Source organism: Pelodiscus sinensis, chromosome 18 (assembly GCF_052426305.1).
Source record: "Pelodiscus sinensis isolate ZL-2025 chromosome 18, ASM5242630v1, whole genome shotgun sequence".
Classification (NCBI taxonomy): domain Eukaryota; kingdom Metazoa; phylum Chordata; order Testudines; family Trionychidae; genus Pelodiscus; species Pelodiscus sinensis.
The window spans coordinates 3,148,691-3,169,566 of NC_143069.1; the positions used below are offsets into that span (position 1 = coordinate 3,148,691).

Consider the following 20,876-nt stretch of genomic DNA (forward strand, 5'->3'; position numbering starts at 1 on the left):
CCTCCTGCATTTGAAGTCTTCTTTCTGTCTCCTCCCCTCACTCCTCTGCCACCCACGCTGACTCTCCTTTCTACCCTCACCTCGCCGTAAAGATCCCGTGCCCTCCTTGGACACAGGGAAGGCGAGACCGAAGGCTACCAGCCTCGGCGGATAGTTGTGGCGTGGCTTAAGTTACTTGCAGACTTCCAACGGCAGCACAAGCCGGGACAGTGGATGCCGGAAGAGCGGGCTCTAGCACTAATGTGGCGGATGTCAGGAGGGCAGAGTCCGCCTGTGACTGGCTGAAGGAATGGCCTGGTCACTGAGGCACACACGTGCTCACTCTACCAAGCCAATGTCCATTTCTCCAGCTCCGTGACCCAGGGCTCCTTGGCTCTGCACGGATTGAAAATAAAAAGCCATGGAGAGAAGTGTTGGTTTTACAGACACCGCAGCCTTAGAAATCAGCAGGAACTCAGGGCCACCCTGAGAAATGCCTGTTTTGAACTCAGAAGGGGCGTGAGAGGGTCTGTCTTGGAGCGGTGGTTGCTAGGTGTTGGTGTTTTTTTTGTGCTGGTGCTCTATGGTAATGTGCCTCTTTCACCTCATGTCTCTGCTTGCGTCCACAGCCTCATACGCAGAGTTTGGAGACCCTGAACCTTGGTCACAATCCCATCGGGAACGAAGGCGTTCGTAACTTGAAGAACGGACTCATTGGAAACCGCTCTGTGCTCCGGTTAGGCTTGGCTTCTACTAAACTCACTTGCGAGGGTAAGAGAGACTGGCCGTAGCACGAGGGACCCTTACGCGCGGAGTTCTCGGTCCTGGAAGTCCCCAGCCCTTTGGTCGCTACCGAGAATGCGAATGACAATGACAGGAGTGATTTTGTTCTTGTGATATCGGACATGTAGGGCTGGAAGGGGCCGAGAGCAGCCCTCTAATCCAGCTCCCTGTGCTGAGGCAAGGCCAAGTAAACTAGACCGTCCCTACGGTCACTTCTCTAGTCCTCCAGTCACGTGTTGGTTTTTGGGGAGATGACTGAAGCCAAGTAGGCAGTGAGCGGTTCTGCCTTCTGAGCATCTTCCACTGAGCAGTGATGCTCATAACGTCCCTGATTTGTTTGTTTGTTTGTTTGTTTGTTTGTTTGTTTGTTTGTTTGTTTGTTTGTTTGTTTGTTTGTTTGTTTGTTTGTTTGTTTGTTTGTTTGTTTGTTTGTTTGTTTGTTTGTTTGTTTGTTTGTTTGTTTGTTTGTTTGTTTGTTTGTTTGTTTGTTTGTTTGTTTGTTTGTTTGTTTGTTTGTTTGTTTGTTTGGCATATTTGCAGAGCCCCTTCTTGTTTCTAATGTTCCTTGCCGGGTATAACTCATTCCTTGCCTTGGCTCTCCTGGTGTTGTCCATACACACTCGTGCTATTCGTGTGTCTGCTTCCCTGGTGTTATGTTGTTTCTGCCCACTCCTGTATGTATCCTTTGGGCGGTCACACTGGCCCTCCTGTGGCTCGTCTCTTCCCTCTGTATCAGTTTGATGTGGAGCCTCCAGTCTTACATCACTTAGAATCTGCCTTCCCCCCCGTGACTCCTTTTTGTTCCAATTGCTCTTTCTGTGGGGCCTCGCCTATTATTTCTGAGGCCACGTCTCTCCTTGCCACACCAGAGATCGATCTTCTAGTGTGTGCTGTAGCGCGTCCCGTTAAGGACCTGCTACGTTGAATGCTGAGCGCGTGCCGGTCGGCGCCAGTGCTCCCAAGCCTCACGAGGAGTAAGGGAAGCCCACAGGTGTTTGCTCCCATTGATCTGCTGTGCAGATGGTGCCACGCTCGGCGTAAGGCTTGTTGACTCCAGCTACGTTGTTCACCTGGCTAAGTTGGTTGAAATCTGCCTTTCTGCAGGCCAGTGTCCTTGTCCTGTTTTTTTGAAGAGTAAACAAGCCAGGTGTGTTGAATCTTTCTTCCTAGGTGACGTTTTAAAAATCTTTGTTGTCCTCCTCCCCTGGACTCTCCGCTTGCTAAAGTGTGGCACAGGGCGCGGGGTGAGGCCTTGCCAGTGCCAAGTAGAGCAGAACAGTTATTTCCTGTATCTTACATTGACACGCCTGTTTATGCCCTAGAACAGCCGGCAGCAGCCTGTGAGTCATCAGGGTTCCGCGAGGCGCTTTGTTTACTGTTGCCCATGCCCCAGGGCTGCCGGATTCACCTGTCTAAAGCCAGGGCACATATTGAGGTGTGTGCTGATTGGATACAATATTGACTGAGAGAGCCACACGCCTGTGCAGCCAATCACAGCGCTGCTAGGGTTCCTTTGGCGCCCCCCGCAAATGCTAGGTTCGCAAACGCAGTTGGCAAAACCACCCCAGGAAACCGTCTTGGTTACGACAGTCTTGTGGCCCGCTGAGATGGCGGGCCTCTCGTGCAGACCACTGCCCTAGAATATTGGCCTTTTTTTACTGCTGCATCCCATTGCTGGATCATTCAGCATATGGCCCGTTTTCACCCCCAAATCCTTCTGGACTGTACTGCCACCAAGCAGGTTGCTCCCCACTTTGTCGCTGTGTGCCTGACATTTTCCTTCATAAGCGCAGCGCTTTGGGTCAATCTGCAAACAGTCATGCTGTCGGATGCAGTGTCTGTCTAGCCCAGTATCTTGTCTTGGTAATGGCCAGCACCAGACGTTTCAGGAGAAATGACCAGAACAGGGCTATTTCAAGTGATCTGTCCCCAGTCATCCAGCGTCCACTTCAGGCAATTGGAGGGTTAGACACACCTGGAGCATGAGGGGTTACTTCCCTGATCGCCTCGGCTAATAGTCATTGATGGACCTACCCTCCATGGATTTACCACATTCTTTTCTGAACTAATAGTTTTGGCCTTCGCAACATCTCTGGCAGAGTGTTCACAGGCTGACTCTGTACTGTGAAGTAATACTTTGTTTGAAACCTGCTGCCTATTCATTTCATTGGCGATCCTTACGGTAAACGACACTTCTCTGTGGGCTTTCTCACTGCATTCATGGGTTTTGTCATGTCCGCCCACCTTCCATTCTCTTTGGTAAGCCGAACAGCCCCAGCCTTTTTAATTTCTCATCACGGGGAAGCTGCTCCAAGCCCCTCCCCAGTTCTTGTTGCCCGTCTCTGCACCTTTTTCAGCTGTTCAATATCTTTGAGGTGGGGTGGTGGGAAATATGCATGTGCTGTTCGGGGGCGGGGGGTGCATCGCCAAGCAGCATTATGATATTTTGCTTTGCTGTCTATCCCTTTCCTAACTGTTCCTCATTGCCATTGTCGTGGCTCATCATCGGAGGTCTGTCTTCCCCTCCAGGTGCTGTGGCGGTGGCAGAATTCATCGCAGAGAGCCCGAGGCTCCTTCGACTAGACCTGCGAGAGAATGAGATTAAAACGGGGGGTCTGATGGCATTGTCCTTGGCACTGAAGGTCAATCATTCTCTGCTCAGGCTGGACTTAGACCGGGAACCAAAAAAGGAGTCTGTAAGTTGCAGTGCAGTTTTTGGGCAGCTGAACTTTCCCTGCAGTTCTGGGTTGACATTACGTATCGGAGAATATTTATTGCTTCTCTAAAGCTACCCACCGCAATCAAGCCTGCTCCCATAGACAACCAAAGCAGGAACCTGCCAAACTCGGGGTCCTAATGCTGGTTCCAGCAGAGACAGACTCTTCTGGACGTTCCCAGGGCCTTTGTGCCTGGCTACCTCATCCGCTGTAGCAACACGTCGAAGGCAGATCAGTCCTTTGCCACGTTCTCCAGGGGCTTGTTGCTTTGAAACTTCCCATTAGAAAGCGCCCAGTGTCCTAGCATGTTAATGGAGCCCTAACTAAGCTCCTTTTGAGTCACTCGATGCCTTTCAGCTCCAGTCTTTTCCTGGTGGTGTTGACTCTGCTCACACAGTAAACGAGCTTTCATGGGTCGCCCGTCACCAGTCGCCTCTACTGTTTACCCTAGTCCTTTTTCGGGGGGCCGAGACAAGCTTCGTCGCTCAATTGCCGGTGTAGTGAAAGCCTTACTTACTCCCTAAGGGTATCGATGACATCACTTTCTCAGCAGTCACTCCGTAGAGTGGGTCCTCCCATTGCATTGTGTCTTGAACACAGTAAGAGACAATCCCTTCCTCAGTGTTACAATTCCAAAAGGACTCAGACTTGCATTCTCAGAGAGAATCAATTACAAATGCATAATTTTCGCGTTCCATTTTGCATCAAGGCAGGAAGACAAAACAGGCTATTGGTGGTTGTCACTTAACGAGGGAGTTTTACTACAGGACTGGGGACCGTATGGCCTGTGGGCCAGATCCAGCCCCCAACTTAACTTGATCTGCCATGGGATGGAAGCCCTGAACATTGGCACCAAGTTAAGTCTGAGTGAAGGGTGGGTTTTTTCTTTCCAGGGAGCAGGTGAGAAGGGTTTGGTTTTTTGCTGCTCACTTGGGAGCAGTGTGATAGTGATGGTTTTCGTTTCGTATTTTGCTTGTGTGTGGCACGTGACTGATTTTTTCCCCCCCACCCCTCCCATGGGTCAGAAGAGTTTTATTTTTGAGCCAGAACCTATTGGCTTTGCTAACAAAAATCAGTTACATTCAAATACCATAAATGGACAGGTTATTCCTAAGTTTACTTACGAGTTACCATAAATGGACAGGTTATTCCTAAGTTTACTTACAAGTTACTTACCCACCCAAGTGGAGTTTAAGGCTTATCGCTGTTCCTATGTTCTCTGCGTAAGCAATTGGAAAGCCTGTAAAACTGAGGCAGAAATCGTGGTGCTGTAAGATTGAGTCCTGTCTAGCGAGCTGTGAATAGCCTTTCTGCAGTGTCAGCAGTGTTTCTCTCCCTCTTTCAGGTGAAGAGCTTTATTGAAACACAGAAGGCTCTTTTAGCTGAAATCCAAAACGGCTGCAAACGCAATTTTATTCTGGCCAAAGAGAAGGAGGAGAAAGAACAGAAATTGCAGCAATCTGCCTCTATGCCAGAAATCACCATCACCGAGCCAATTGAAGAAGGACCTGTGGAAAACAGCCAAGTGGATGACCCGTTGGCCACTTCTGAAGGAGAAGTGGAGGAGACTTTGGTGTCCAAAGAGAGCAGGCATCCAGACCAGACAATAAACACTGACAAAGGTGGGGTGACCTATTCAGACTCTGACACGGATGATGAGGTAGACACTGGGTTGGAGATTAAAGATCTCAGTAAGTCACAAGAACAGTGTGATTCTGTTCATGCAGCTAATGTGCCTGTCACATTTCTTTGTGCTGAAAAGACAAAGGATGCACTTGGCTCAGAGGACAGAACCACTCCTTCAAGCATTGCTGAAGACACAAAGGGTGAGCCCAAGGGAGGGGAAAGCATGGGGACTGTATCAGACACTCAGGCATGTGCTAACTCTCAAGGAAATGAGAGGAGAATTTCTGTTTCCAGTCCCGGGCGAGGCCATAAAATCTTCGTAGTGACACGAGTGGAAAATCTACCCGAGAAAACAGCAGAAAACACGACGTGGCCGACGGAGAACATTGGTGATTTGCAAGGCAGCGCAGGGAAACAGTCCAAACTGATCACTCAGACCCTACCTACAAAAACTGAGTTCTTAGACTTGCAGGCAAATGGGACTGTTTCTAAGCTGACAGCCATCTTGGAAAATGCGCCATCGGCAGGACCCCCTGGATCTGTTTCAGAAAAGATGAACTCGGGGCCGTGTGAGAATGCAGTCTATGGAGCTCCGCTCCCTAACGGGCTAAAGGCAGAATTTGTGCGTGTGCTACCAGACACGTCCTCAGGGTGTGATGTGAAAATGGGGAGCTGTGCTGTCGAACATGGTAAGAATGCTTTATGTCGTTCTAGCGTTTATTCCCTTGCTGTGCTGGATCTCCAAAACAAAGTGGTTTTCTGATCCCTGTTTCCTCAGCTCATATTCTTGATAGCCAATAAAAAACATTTCAAAAGGCTGAGTGTGTCTACACAGCAGCGTTATTTTGGAATAATGTCAAGCGGGAGGACTTCTTACTCCGACTCCTGTAACCCTCATTTCACAAGGAGTGTAAGGGAAGTCGGAGGAAGAAAGTTCTTCCTTCAGCTTCCCGCGCTGTGAACTATGCCAAAAGCCACATGAAGCTATTTCCATTTCGACTACACAATTGACGTTATGTCACTTAATTTGACTTTTGCCCAGCTGTGTGGACATGCCCTCAGTCTCTTGGGGCTAGTGCAGGATTCTTCCCTGTACTATTTTCTGCAGTATTGTAGCTTGCCTAATTCTGAATATTCCAAGTTTCATCTACCACTATTCTGTGAGTTTATTCCCGCAGTCTGGTAGGTCTCATGGTCAAAAGATTTTTCCTAATTAAGCCTGAATTGCATCATGTTACTCCTAGTTATACTCATGTAATGTATTTTTAAGGCCAGAAGTCACAACTGTGATCTTGTCTGACCTGCATAATACAGGCCAGAGATTCCCGCAGGAGATGATGTTTCCGTTCTGTGCGAGTGAACGCTGTCAATCCCAAGAACGTGACATGGACGTTGTGTTTTGGGAACTAGGCCAGCGGTTCTTCACCATTAACGCAGCAGCATTCTCTGTCTACAAGAGACACAAGTTTTGGGATCCCCTCACGTCTAACCCAAAGGGTTCCCATCCCTCCTTGATTGGCTCAGTCACCCTAAGAGTTGAGCCCTCATTTAGGAAGCTGTACAGCTTTCATGTAATTTAAAGACTCCAAATGACCCCTTCCCTCAGTAAGTTGCTCCAGTGGTTACCGATTGTGTCCTCTTAAACAGTTTTCCTTAGGGATGTTAGTGTGTAATTGAACAGTCATGCAATAGCATGACACTTCAGCGGTTACATGACTATTCGATAGTCCCCAGGGATGGCAGCTGGTGTGCTCCAACCCAACACGAAGGGCGGCAGGCAGGAGCCTGTCTGTAAGCTTGGACCCCCCCCACAGACGGGCTGCTGCTGTGGAGCAGCCTCTGTCCACAGGGAGCCCGGGCCACCGTGGACCAGAGGCTGTTCCCCCCCCCACACACTGCTGCCTCTACTCTCCCCCTCCTTTCCTCCCTGCTGCAAGGGTGGGAGGCAGGTGGGTCTGTGGAGTCACACATGCAGGGAGCCTGCCTGAACGCCGGTTCCCCATGCATATCCACTCCCCCCTGCCCGCCCTCACCCTCTGCGCTGCTGCCTCTATCAGAGGCAGTGGGGAGGAGAGGCGGGAGGGCCAGCTTCTCACGGGCACTGGCTCCCATTCCCCTCCCCATGTGCTGCCTTTGCCGTGTTAGAGCGCTGTACAGATGGGCCACCACGGAACGCCAGCGCACGTTCCATCTCCCCTCCTGTAGAAGGCCCAGTCTTCTGTGCTAAAAACCTGGGGAGGAAAACCATACTGTGGGAAAACTGAATGCTGTATATATCAAACTCTTTCCTTCTCTCCCACGACAATAAAGCCCACCTCTGAATTTGGCCTGGAAGTATTTGTGCTGCCGAAGCACCAGAACTCCTCAGATCTCGAGAGCTGTGCTGGTTCCCCAGACTGGAAGCTACATTTTATGAGATTCACCAAAGAACATAAGAACGGCCGTACTGGGTCAGACCAAAGGTCCATCTAGCCCAGTATCCTGTCTGCCGACAGTGGCCAGCACCAGGTGCCCCAGAGAGGGTGGACCGAAGACAATGATCAAGCAATTTGTCTCCTGCCATCCCTCTCCAGCCTCTGACAAACAGAGGCCAAGGACACCATTTTATCCCCTGGCTAATAGCCTTTTATGGACCTAACCTCCATGAAATTATCCAGCTTCTCTTTAAACTCTGTTATAGTCCTAGCCTTCACAGCCTCCTCTGGCGAGGAGTTCCACAGGTTGACTACATGCTGTGTGAAGAAGAACTTCCTTTTATTAGTTTTAAACCTGCTACCCATTAATTTCATTTACACAAAGGCAAAAATGCAACCAAGAATGTCAAATCTCTCCCCCACTCCCGCCCACCAGCAGTAGAACAGAACAAGGGAGCAACCGTGTACCTTGGATTCTAGCTCCTCCAAAGTCATCTTTAGTCTAAGCCGTCCAAGGGTCAGTTTCCTAGAGTTTAATGATAGAAGCAACCCTTACAGCCGCATCTCAACAGACCTCCTAGAGAACACGAGCTACCCTGAATGATTTGATAATGCAGATGTGGAGGTGAAAGAGATGTTAGCCATGCCCTGTTTTAATTTCTGGGGTGGCATTGAAACGAGAATCAAAGTGATTGTGGAGACTTCATTTTAAAGCTGGTACCTGTGTCCTCAATCGCATGCCTGGTATTTGGAGGTTATCAACATACCAAAGGGAATAACTACACAGCTTTACTGTCCAATTTTTCTACCTTGGAAAGTACTCCCCATACCTCTCCCTAGGCACAAAGTCTGTTGTAATGGACTGGCAGACCTGGCTGTGGGGGGGAAAAAAAGGATCATGTACAAAGGATGGGGGAATTTGAGTCTATTTGGGCCATTTTCTAAAGTGGGTCAACTAAAGATGCTTGCAAGAGGCCTAGATGTGAAAGCAAGGGTATAGATCCACACACTTTCTCTTGCTTTCTTCTTTCCCCCTCTCCCCCTGCTGCCTCCTCTTGATTTTGATTTCTTCAGTTGTTTTGTTTTTTTCTGTGCTCAGACTACTGCAGTTCACAGGTGTGAATTTGTTCTCTTGTGCTTGTGTAATATGTTGGCACAGTGCCTAGAACAGGGTAGGTTTGTTATTACCAAGATTTTTTTAAAGTTTGTTAAGCATTTTCAAAGACCAGACCCTTCAGGTCAGACGGAAGGGATTGGTATGTTTGTTCAATGAGTGAGAGTAAGTGGGCTCCACATAGGGTATTTGGAGTGAAGTTGGAATATTGTGTCCCGTTCTGGGCACCACGTTTCAGGAAAGACGTGGGGAAATTGGAGAAAGTCCAGAGAAGAGCAACAAGAGTGATTCAAGATGTAGAAAACATGAGCTATGAAGGAAGACTGAAAGAATTGGTCTCATTCAGTTTGGAGACGAGAAGACTGAGGGGGGGACATGACAGCAGTTTTCAAGTGTCTAAAAAGGTGTTACGAGGAGGAGGGAGAAAAATTGTTCTCCTTGGCCTCTGAGGAGAGGACAAGAAGCAATGGGCTTAAATTGCAGCAAGAGAGGTTTTTGGATGGATATAGGAAACCCTCAAGTTTCTACTGCCTGAATTGCGACTATTTTAAAAAATAGTTGTATGTGCGGAAGGGGCTGAACACCCCCGACTTACGTCCTTGGCCCGGATTTACGAAGCCCACGGCGCCTATCGTCAATGAGGGTTCGAGTTGCGATGCTTCCCCGCAACCAATCGCATTGTAAGTTGGGGGTCACCTGTATAAGGAAAAACTTCCTACCTGTGAGGGTGGTTAAACATTGGAACAAATTGCCTAGGGAGTTTGTGGTATCTCCATCACTGGGGATATTTAAGAGCAGGTTGGACAGACATCAAGGATGGTCTAAAAGTTGTTTGGTCCTGCTGTGAGGGCAGGGGACTGACCTTGATGTCCCTTTCAGTTCTAGGATTCTAAGTTGTGGGGCTTGTGTTATATAGCTGAGATTATGTTGCTTCTGTCACTAAACTTTAGGAAACTCAGAACCTTTGATTGGTTCGTGGCTATACACCAGGCGCTCTTATCAAATTAATACAATAGGAGAGAGAGTGAGCGTTTTGTTTGAGCACTTACTCTCCCTCCATCCCGGGGTTCCTGACTTTCCTATCCCGTTCATCCCAGGCTTGGAGAAGGACCTAGTGCTTGTTGCATAATGGAGATGAATTGGCCTTCAGGCTGCTAATTAATGAGGTTCTTCCTTGTTTGTTTTCAGAATTAAACTGTTCCAAGAATGAGAAGGAGTTGGAGGAATTGCTCCTCGAAGCCAGTCAAGAGACAGGGCAGGAGCCACTGTGACACTTTAGGTAAGGAAGCTCTGCTAGGTTTGAACACTCTTCTGGTCAGGGGCATGACAGAATTCAGACAGAAGGAGATGAATGTGTGTGACAGCTGCCACTGTGGTTTTTGTTCTACCGTTGTATCTACAAAGTCCTGATTGCCAGAAGAGCTATGGGGCTGAGCCAAGCAGGAATATGTGTGCTGTCTTCATTCAGACACAATCAAAAGTGCCTGTAACAAAAACACATCCCTCCACAACTTCTTAGACCTAGGTCAACCTGATTTCACACACCCCAAATACTGTTTTTGTTTGGGCACAGGGAAAATATGTGCTTGCGTCATTCTGTCAGAATGCACAGGGCTCGACGAGAGCTGGGTTCAGGCGATCTCTGCATGCGCAGATCGCCGGGCTGCGGTTCGGCGAGCCCTGAGAATGCATACACCTAAGGATAGTAAAAGAAATGTAGCCGTGTTAGTCTGGTGTAGCTGAAGCAAAATGCAGGACAATGTCGCACTTTAAAGACTAACAAGATGGTTTATTAGATGATGAGCTTTCGTGGGCCAGACCCACTTCCTCAGATCAAATAGTGGAAGAAAATAGTCACAACCATATATACCAAAGGATACAATTTAAAAAAATGAACACATATGAAAAGGACAAATCACATTTCAGAACAGAAGGGGGATGTGTGTAGGGGTGGGGGGGGGAGAAGGAAGGTAAATGTTTTTTCTTTGTGATCTTGTCTGATATCTGTTTGTGGGCATCCAGAAATATAATTTATGCTATCATGTGCCGAAAGTGTCCGTCAATGTACATTGGACAAATGTCTCAGACACTTCGCCAAAGGATTAATGCCCACAAAACAGATATCAGACAAGATCACAAAGAAAAAACAGTTTCTTGCCATTTCAACCAGAAAGGACACGGTCTCAACGACTTAACTACCTGCATTCTGCTACAAAGACCTTTTAAATCTGCACTTGAAAGGGAATCCTCTGAACTGTCATTCATGCTAAAATTCGACACTCTCCGGGGTTGGGGGTTGAACAAAGACACCAACTACCTTACCCATTACAAATATAGCTTCCCCAATTATCACCTCTAATATCATTAGCTCACAGACATTTACCTTCCTCTCCCCCCCCCCCCGCATCCTCCTTCTGTTCTGAAATGTGATTTGTCCTTTTCATGTGTGTTCATTTTTTTAATTGTATCCTTTGGTATATATGGTTGTGACTATTTTCTTCCACTATTTGATCTGAGGAAGTGGGTCTGGCCCACGAAAGCTCATCATCTAATAAACCATCTTGTTAGTCTTTAAAGTGCTACATTGTCCTGCATTTTGCTTCAGCTACACCTAAGGAGGCAGCAATGTTAGAATTGTACAGGTGTTCGTGGAGGTATTTCCTACCTTCTGAGTAGAGATGTTAAAATGGTTAACCATTGAGCATACGGCTCCCCTCCAGTGGTAGCCCAGTGTGGCTGGCTGGGGAAGCCTGAGTTACAGAGGGGCGGGTGGGAACCTCTATGACCATGGCAGGACCCCAAGTAGGACCCCACGGCCATGGTGGGAGTGGGTAGTGGGCCAGGAGGTGAGCCTGGTGTTAAAAATAGCTATTAATTTAACTGCCTGCAGCTCTTACCGCATTTAAAAGTCAGGTGCAGCGGGAACCGCAGCGAGCGGAACTGAAGCAGTCCCTGCTCGTACTCGGTCTTGATTGCAGCTCTTCTGCAGGGCTCCTGCCACATTTAAATGGCATAAGCGCAGCGGAGGACGGAGCACGAGCCAGGACCTCTGAGTCCTGGCTCGCGCCATTTCCTCCCCTATGCCTCTGCCTCCCTGTCCCACCCCCTGTGGAGACCGTGCTGGGGGGAGCTGACTTTTGAGCCGGCTCCTCCCAGCACCGGCTCCCGCTCCCCCGTTGCTGCCTCTGATAGAGGCAACAAGAGTGGGGGAATTGACCAGTTGAGTAGTGACTCGACTCGATAAGCCTCGGCTAATCGGGTGGTCAACTAGTTGCATACATCCCTAAATCCTAGTCAAGTATGTCACTTCAAGCATGAGCAACAAGGCGGGTGACGACGTAGCTTTTATTAGACCAACTTCTGTTGGTGAGAGACAACAGGAGCTGGTCCGGTACGTGTTACCTCACCCACCTTGTGTGTCTCACATCCTGGGAGTAACAGGCTACACGTACACCATGTACTTCCCAGCATATCCGTTCCTTCTCATGTGACAGAAGATTTCCACTTTGTCACAGTTGGCACTGGAAGGGCCCATCCTCCCAGTCCTGGACTTTTTTGCTGGGCTCCCCCATGGCTCGATCCAATGCGCTACACATCTTCCTCAAAAGTGTTCTTACAAAGAGAGTGTCGTTTAAACCCTGGTCGTTAGGAGCCTATGAAATTCCTGCATGATTTATTATGTCTTGTAGATCGAGACCTCATCAGAGGTGTCGCTTCAGATTTTACACACGTGCTGGACATGGTGGTCCCAGAAATGGTGCATTTTAATGGCAGTTGCTCTTAAAAATGTTTCAAGGGGCTTAGTTCCTAAATACCATTGCTAGGGTAACTGCTGTACTCTGTAGGGGTTTCCTGTATGAAGTGGGGGAAACACTGAGATTTGGATTATCTATTGTCCCTTTAGGTCTATGTGTTTTATGAGGCTTTCTTGCAAGGGGCTGTGCTCCAAGTGACTGTGTGGATCTGGTGTAAACGGGAAATGCGGGGTTCCAAACTGGATGTGGATTATTACTGAAAATAGATCCTGAGAGCAGGTTTTATTAAATTCCAGTGGGAGATGGAGTAGCCTCAGGCAAAGAAGCTGATCCAGCTCCAGTCTGTGCTTTGTATTCGTTAGGATAAAGTAAGACAAGGAATATATTTATAAAGAAAATAAATCTTGTCTCGGGGCACAAGCCTGACTACTAGGATTAGCATCACTCTGCCTCTGCAGGCTTGCTCGCCTGGAGCAGTGGACTATTAAAATGAAGATTTTTGGAACTTCCTCAGGAGCGTCTGCTACTGACCCAATGTACAAAAGAGGCCACAAGACTGGCTGATCTGGTATGGCAATTCCTGCGGTGTCTAACTTGTGTGTGTGTGTGTGTGTGTGTTCTCTTTCACAGTCCCTCTGGGTCGATCTACATTGAGCTGAGACTGTCGTGGGGAAGGTGTGTGTCGCTTTATTCCCTTCCCACGCCTCATGATTCAGAAGAACCTTGGTCTGCAGGACAGAGGTTTTATTTTTTCAAAACAATGTGATATTTCCTGCCCTAGATACTTTTCCCTGCATTCTTGACTTCCCTGTCCTATGAGGAAGGACTCTGATATTTTCAAGATGATCAGGAAGGGAAGGAGAACCAAGGAAAAAAAACTTTACCAAAAGCGATTCCCCTCTCCCCCCCACCTGATTCCAAGGTGAGCTCTGGCACCTGACGGAAACGGCACTATTTTCTGACCTTCTCTAGACACTAGCTGATGCATTTGCATTTTTCTTTCTATATTTCTCTGGAATTACCACTGTTGCTGAGTAATTTGTAAGGAGAAGATGCCGTCGGTCCTGGGGAACAGGCATTGGGCAGGAATATTCTCCAATTCAGATGGGAGATTAAAAACCCAGAGTCGCATGGTTCAGGCCTGGATTTGCTTGCCCCACACTACAAGCGTCCCGGGCCTCTGAAGGCTAGTTTGATAACTGTTTTGTAACATGGAAATCTGCTAGCAGAATGGTTGCACATGATTGTGTCCCTGGAGAGAGTGGCACTGACATGAGAAACTTCTTTCACCAGACAAGCTGCGTCCACAGCCACAATGGTTATTTATTTTAAATCCCCCTTTTTTGGGTATATATTTATCATGAGCTTCAAAATACCGACCAGGATTTAACTTAGAAACCAGCGTAGAATTACTTGTAGTCTCACCTGCAACCTTTTTGGAACTTTTACTCCTGGTTTGCAGAACTCTGCCAAAAAGCACCATCAGACACCCCTTCCCACGCAAACCCTACACAGCACACCACAGTGAACACAGCTAGCCTGCGTGCTTGTGACATGCCCTAGTGAGAGCCACATTTCAGAGGGCTCCTGGCCTGTGATGCAGTCAAGAGGCCTGGCTGATGCCATTTGAGGGTCAGGTGGAATTCTTTACGTTGGCGTGTGTCTCGCGACAGGGGAAGGGGGAGGAATTCTCCTGGCTGAGTCTATCTAGTTTCCTAACTTTATAAGCTTCAAAGGACAAATTTCCCCCTTTTTGCCAGGTTTTCTCAAAGCCATATAGTATGGAACTGATGGTGTGTGAGAGAGGGAGAGGCTGAAATGAGGCTGTCGGCTTCAGCAGTCTAATGCTGAGCCAGAGGCAACTGCCGTAGAAGTAGCCGGATCCTCTACATTCTGTTATATCACCTGGTTTGTTTCAAGTTACTGCCCTCCTTCTGTTTGGGATTTTCCAACTCCTTTTGTATGTGACGAGGGAGAGTCTGGGGCATGTTACACCATTAAAAGGTGAACAGAAGTTGGACTCTTCACCGTTGTGTAATAGCTTTCCTTTAGCTGGTCAGTGGGACTTTTGATTCAGTGTAAAATCTTGCATTAGGGAATATTTGCCCCTTTTTACCAAAGGTTTTTTTCAGGATGAATTTTCAATTCTGCATTGGAACATGCTCCATTCTATACATCGGGCTTAAGGCCAAGAATCCCAGAGGCTGTCTCACCTTTGTTAGGATGAATATACCATTAGAGGTGCCTTTCCTTTACTCTTCCTGCCAAGGGAAGGAATCTGGTGGCTCTGGAAAGGATGGTCAGTTTTCTCAGGGAGGGTCCTCTCTCAATGTCCATGGGCTTGTGAGGTTCTGCTGGCTGAGCACCGCATAATGGAGCGCATGGAACAGATCACTGGTTTAGTCTGCACAGGCCCACGACAACACGCTATGCCCTGCACAAGGCATGACCCCCCAGAGAGGCCCTCGTTCTGAAGTCACTGACAGTCGAAACTACACTTGGTAGAGTACAAGCCACCTCACTGCTCATCCATGTGGCTGGAACGCCTGCCCCCTACATCAACAGCGAGAGAGAAGCTGGCCTCTCTTGGGGAAGAGCCAGCAGCCCTAAAGCAGCAAGGAAGCGTTGGGCAGCGGGTGTCCGTGTCGCATGCGCAAGAGGAACAATCAAGGAAGGGAAACAGTTATGCAGTAAACCTTTTTTACCCTGTAGCGAGGCCTGTTACGACGCACGTCATTCAGACGTTGCCCTAAGAGAGCAAACCACCGTTACTCTTGAGTTGGAGAGGAAGGAAGACTTGGTGGGGTAAATTAAGTCTTGAACTACCATTTTGGTTCAAATCCATGAAGAAAGGCATGCTTCCCCCCCCCCCCTTCCTTCCCCCACCCAAAAATTGCTGTTGGAAGAGAGATTTCTGTATATGAGGATTACTGCTGTGTGGCGAAAAGAAATCTTGGAGGCAACTATGGTACTAATCTGTAACTTAACAAAAACTTATAAACTGACCAGAGAAACAGCCCTGGAGAGCAGGCTGTTGTGTAGAATTCAAGCTTTTTATTTTATTTTTTTCTTAAGTGCAATAAATCTATCAGGGAGCTGTGAGGGCACTTCGCTGCATGGGAATCAAGGCTGAAGAGGCAGAAATTTTAGCTCTTCATGCACTGAAACTGAATCACATTAGGAATTTGCTGCATTAACACTACATACAAAAGATGGTGATTTATTTGCTAATGTTTGTCATTTCTTTCTGTTGCGTATTTTTTTTTTTTTTGTTAACACTGTTTTCTATTAAAGCTGCATTCATCACTGACTCCTCCTGTCTGTTTGGTACCTACAAATGTCAGTGGTTTTATCCATGGCAGGGAAGAGAATGTGAGATTTCAATAGAACTGAAGCAATACCCCTCTCAAAGCAACTTTGCAGAGCTAATTCTGCCATCCACTCCCCCTAGCAAGGAAGAGCAGTTAGGAAAACCAGACAGTGGCTTGAAGTTCTGGGTGGGACCAATGTGTGAGAGCATGATGGGGACAGCTCTGCCCAGGGGCTCAAACTCTGAAATGCTTGTGTGTGTCTCCCTGATATTTCTGTTCAGAATCTTCTTGCCCTTTTGCTTTTCACTTTGATGTGCAAAGTACCTGTCAGGCAAACCCCTACTGTGCTATGGGAGGATTTTCAGGGGCACAGGTCTCACTGGGGCTGAGGTCCTTAGTTTCACTTCTCTTCCAAGCAGCCCGGGTGGGAAATATCTAACAGAATAAAGAAAACGGTCTGAAGGCTCTGGGTAACTTTCCCATCTTTGGGAATTCCATGGTGGTCTGTGGGAAAGTTGTCTGTGATCTTTCTGAGCTCTCTTGCTACTCAGAGCTAAGGAATTACTTGGGCGAGAGGAGAAATGTTCAAATAGGACAAGTAACAAAACTGAGACTTGATAAATATCTATTGTTTATGAGCAGAAACAACTGTCAGATAGTGAAGCCTAAACTCATGGTGATGGTCACTGTGAGGTGCTAGGCAATTCCCAGAAGTACATGTGACAGGAAGTTGAGCTATATCAAAAACACTGGTCCCCACTTCTTCTAGGGAAGTAAAATATTGACATGGCCAAGTGGTAAGTGTTAGCCTTACTCTTAATCCACACTGGCTGGCATAGCCCCAGCCATGCTGGCTGGCATAGCTCCCTCTCCTCTTCCTTTCATCAGTTAACGGGTTAAACCATACCATTTTAATCGTTTACAGTGAACTTTTAAAATATTTACATCCCTCATTTCTTCCTCCTCAGTATGCTGCCCTGACATGGCTTTTTCCCTGTGGGTAAGCTTCATGCTGACAAGCAGCAACGGACCCTTCAGAGTTCTCGGTTAGGAATGTGGAGCGGAGCCTTTCTGACGCGGGTGACTGGTTTGAGGAGGTTAGTGCGAGTTATTCCGATCTGGGCAGCCCAGTGGCTGGCTGTAGCCGTAGGTGGTGAGTTACACAAGCAGCAGCAGACAAGACTATGCAAACCAGCTGTGCTTAATTGGGAGTATCCCACCGCAGCCTTCGTGGTTTAGATTTCTGAAGCTGTTCCTGGGCTCACAGAGCCACCAGCTGCTGGGCATTTTCCCTGTGCTTGGAAAACCTACAAGAATGAGGCTGTTTTACCAAAGAAATGCTCCTCTGGCGTTTGACCCAGTTAGCTCAGCAGTCTGCATACGGGGAAGACAGCCCCTAAAAGTGCAGCACCCCTCAAGTCTGAGACCCGTTTGCCTAGTTCCTCTTGTTACTAACTCTGAAGGAAGTTGTTTTGTTAGTTCTTCTGAAAGGAATAATATGCATCATTTGTGAGACTTAAAACTAGGAACTCCCCCTCGCCCCCCGACCAATCCTGAGACTTACTGTCGTGTTCCTTTTCCTGCTTTCTCTCCTGTATGCTCTTCTCCAAGACACCTACTAGAAAGATTGCACTTGGGTTTCTGTCAAATGTTCGCCTAGACTTTCTGGCCGACTAACCTGTGGTAACTCCACAGAAATATCGGCGGCACATTCTCAAGCACAGAAATCTAGCCTCCACCTGGAGGAAGGGTCTGAGTTGAACTGGGCTTGTCCCTGCCACGTTTCTTGAAGCAGAGCAGAACCTGCTCTGGCACTCAAGATTGCTTTCAAGAAGGCCTAACTGCTCGTGGAAGTAGCGTGTGCCTCTCCTGTTAACATCCCTTGATGTGCACTGAAATGAGGCCAGGACGTGTCAGTCCTATCCTGGAGAAACCTTTGGTAGGTGTCTTATGGGATGCGTGCAGCTGCTGTTTTTCAGTGTGTCCCGTCCCGTTCTCCCCCCCCCCCCCCCGCCTTAAACTGGCAAAAGCCTCCTGTGTGTTGTCCTATTTCTGAACCAGCCCTGACGTGCATTGCAAAGCTGTCTGTGGCAGTGGGAAAACTGCCTTGTGCCTTCCTGGATCTGAAAATGTGACCTTGTGTGATGCAACCTGATTGTCTAAGCTGCTGTTGCGCGCCTCCTTTTGCACCTCACTAAAACTTAGGAGTGAGCAGGGATCTCACTAGCTTAGTGATGCTTCCTTCAGAAAGTCAATTTTCAAATGGGGATGGGGCAGGTCTGGAAGGCAGGGAATGCCTCCTGCCAGGTTCACAGGATCCCAGAGCTCCCCTTGACCTCTGGAGTTGAGTGAGTCAAGCTCCATCCAGGCTCTTCCCATGCCTCATCAAATTCTTTCTCTCATGCTGCTTGGCAGTGTGGGAAGTCGAGATTGAAGACTCCTTGGTTTTAAACTGAGCCCACTTTATCGAAAGAACAAATGCAAGCAGGCACCAACAGCTGTCCCGTTGGAACAGAGCCTGTGACTCAGATTTCTGTTAGATTGCCACCTTTAGTCCTGGACAGTGAGATCAGGAAAGTAAAGGGACATGTCTGAGACTGCATGGGGCCGTGGTGGACAAATAGATCGTTACATAGAATCTTCTGCCCAGGGTAGAAAGAGAGCGTGGGAGAGAGGACACAGCATGTAGCAGCAGCCCTGCCAATGCAAGAACTCGGGGTTCTTTCATCTTTTATAACTGAGTAAATAGAGAGGATCCATGATGCATCCTTTCCACTAACCAGTTAGGCTTCTTCTGTGCTTAGAATGCCAGCTGAACGGTGGTGCACCTCTACCCCGAGCCTGGTAGCAAAGAGGTTTGCTCTTGATAGCCTCCATTCTCACTGACCAACTGCCTCGTGGATGGTTTTTAGGTACCAAAAGACTCGGAAAGACCATGTATCCTGCCTTTAACTGAATGTTGACATCTCCTGTAACCTAGCCCTTGGGTATTAGAGTTAATATATTTCATTTCTGTTTTATTAGGCTGGTATCAGGCCGGTACTTGCTTTGTTATCCAACCCTAGAGAACTATGATGTGTGTTTTACCGCATTTATGGATTTCTTGTAATACTCTTGGTTGAAATAAAGAGTTTCCTAATTTAGTCCGGGGTTGTCCATGGTAAATTACTTTCCCGTGTTAAAAAAGGACGACGTTGCAGGTTGCCTGGCCCAGACTAACTTTCTCCGTCCTTCCTCTTCGCACATCTCGAAAGCGATGGTGGCGGCAGCGGGGGAGCCTCACGGCCCCTGGGAAAAAAGATAGAGATGAAAATCCATCTACTCTGAGGTTATTTATAAAGAGGCTGATTCTTTTAAAAGCACAGGAGATGGGCTGACGAGGGCCCTTTCGGGGGGAGGACTGACATGCTGCCATTGGCACAACTGCTGTGCCTGTCCCCATCAGAGCTCCAACCACTTCCCAAAGGCACAAATCCCCCGGCAGCCCCACCTTCTGCCTCCTGGGGAGGGACCCTAGGAACTCTGAAAAACCATTGCTGCACCCACAACGTCCCTGACACACATCCACTCAAGCCAAGAACCAGAAAGCCACCAGTTCACTTCCCCTGTGGCTCCACCCCCACCTTCCTGGTGCGCACGTTAATGGATTAAAATCGGCTAATGGACCAGTCTCAAAATGTAACGTATAACCAGGGAATCATTCTCCAACTTCACAGGGATTTGTGCTTGGCCCTGTGCTATTTAGGTTTTTTTTTTTCCTCTTGGCTCTGGAAGAAAACACAATCATCATTCACAGACTTGACTGGTCGATGTTCAAGAGGACAGGTCACGGTTTGGATCTGCTGGCAAGGTAGGTGTGTAGGATATGTTCTTTAATGGAAACACGTATGCCTCTCATCCACCTTTGTGGTGTGGGCACGGTGAGGCCAAATGCTTTGTCAGTGTACACATCTAAGAACAAAGACTGCTGGCCATATTTGCTGGGTGGGAGACTTTCAGAGTAACTGCGTCCCGGAATAAAGAACTGTGGCTTCAGGCAGATAATCAGCAGAACAGCAGCTAGTGCAACACTGTGGCTAAAAAGGCTGATGTGATCCTCGGAGGCATGAACAGAAGACTCTTATTTGAGAATTTATTTCACCTCTATATATGTCCCTGCTCTGATCGCTGCTGGAATCCTGTGTCCGATTCTGGTGCCCGCAATTCAGAGAGAGTGTTGAGAAGCTAGAAAGGATTCAGAGAAAAGCCACTGGAGAAAGGACTAGAAACCTGCCTTCTAGTGAGAGATTCAGGGGACCTCTTCTAATTTAGCTTAGTGAATATTAATGATGACAGTCTAGAAGTACATACCTGGGGTTCCTCAGTCTAGCAGAGGCCGGTGTAATACAATCCAATGCCTGGAAGGTGAAGCTATTAAAATTCACATTGAAAATAAGGCATCTGTTTTAAACGGTGAATGTAATTAATCATTGGGACAATTTATCAAGGGGTCATGAAGGATTTCTACATCACTGACAACTTTTCAATCAAGATGGTATGCTTTTCTAAAATCTGCTCTAGGAATTTTTTTTTTTTTTGTGGTACATAATGGCCTGTGCTGTACCTGATCACGATAGTCCCATCTGGCCTTGGAATCTATGAAAATCTGACTCTGTGTACGTAGCAAGACTTAGTGTGTTTCACTATAGAGAAAAGCGAGTGATTTGAAACTCTGCTGTGCCTGTGTGGTTTCTTCATAGTTATTCCTGTGCAGCAAGCTATAACATCAGACACGTTTCTTCAGGCGTGATTTTCAGGGAGACACAATGGCTGTTCTAGTGGGCAGGTTTCGAGGTGAAGGCTGTTGCAGGGATAGAGGTGAGATTGCGAGGAGGCACGCACACACAGGATCAGTTATCGCAGGGTGACTGGCACATGCCTACGAGGGCGTGTAAGCAGAGGTCATTTCTGGACTGGCTGCTGTGATGTGGAAGTGTTTGTAAACGAGGGGGACAAGATTTCATTCTCTAAATATTGAGGTCGTGAGTGAGAATAAGCTCTTTATTATTCAGCTAGAATTCCGTAGCTGCATCATCAAGTCAATCATTTTCTGTCCTGACAACCCCCGTTCAGTGCTGTTAGAGGAATTGGACGGTGTAGAATTCAGGGCAGATTTTTGCCTTTCATCAATAATTCTT

General features: G+C 47.7%; 1 protein-coding gene across 2 annotated transcripts in view; it reads left to right on the plus strand.

Annotated features, from left to right (window-relative positions):
- PPP1R37 (protein phosphatase 1 regulatory subunit 37) overlaps positions 1-18,842 on the plus strand; it is a 69,659-nt gene extending 50,817 nt beyond the window's left edge. Inside the window, exons 9-13 of one of the 2 annotated variants that reach the window (XM_014569752.3) lie at positions 609-750; positions 3,292-3,458; positions 4,825-5,794; positions 9,822-9,912; positions 13,019-18,842. In XM_014569752.3, the coding sequence (XP_014425238.3) occupies positions 609-750; positions 3,292-3,458; positions 4,825-5,794; positions 9,822-9,904 (1,362 nt within the window). In that variant the 3' untranslated portion in view covers positions 9,905-9,912; positions 13,019-18,842. Of the gene's footprint in view, positions 1-608; positions 751-3,291; positions 3,459-4,824; positions 5,795-9,821; positions 9,913-12,846; positions 12,970-13,018 lie in introns of those variants that run through there. The other variant, XM_075915431.2, reaches the window with a different exon arrangement.
- The last annotated feature ends 2,034 nt before the right edge of the window (positions 18,843-20,876 follow it).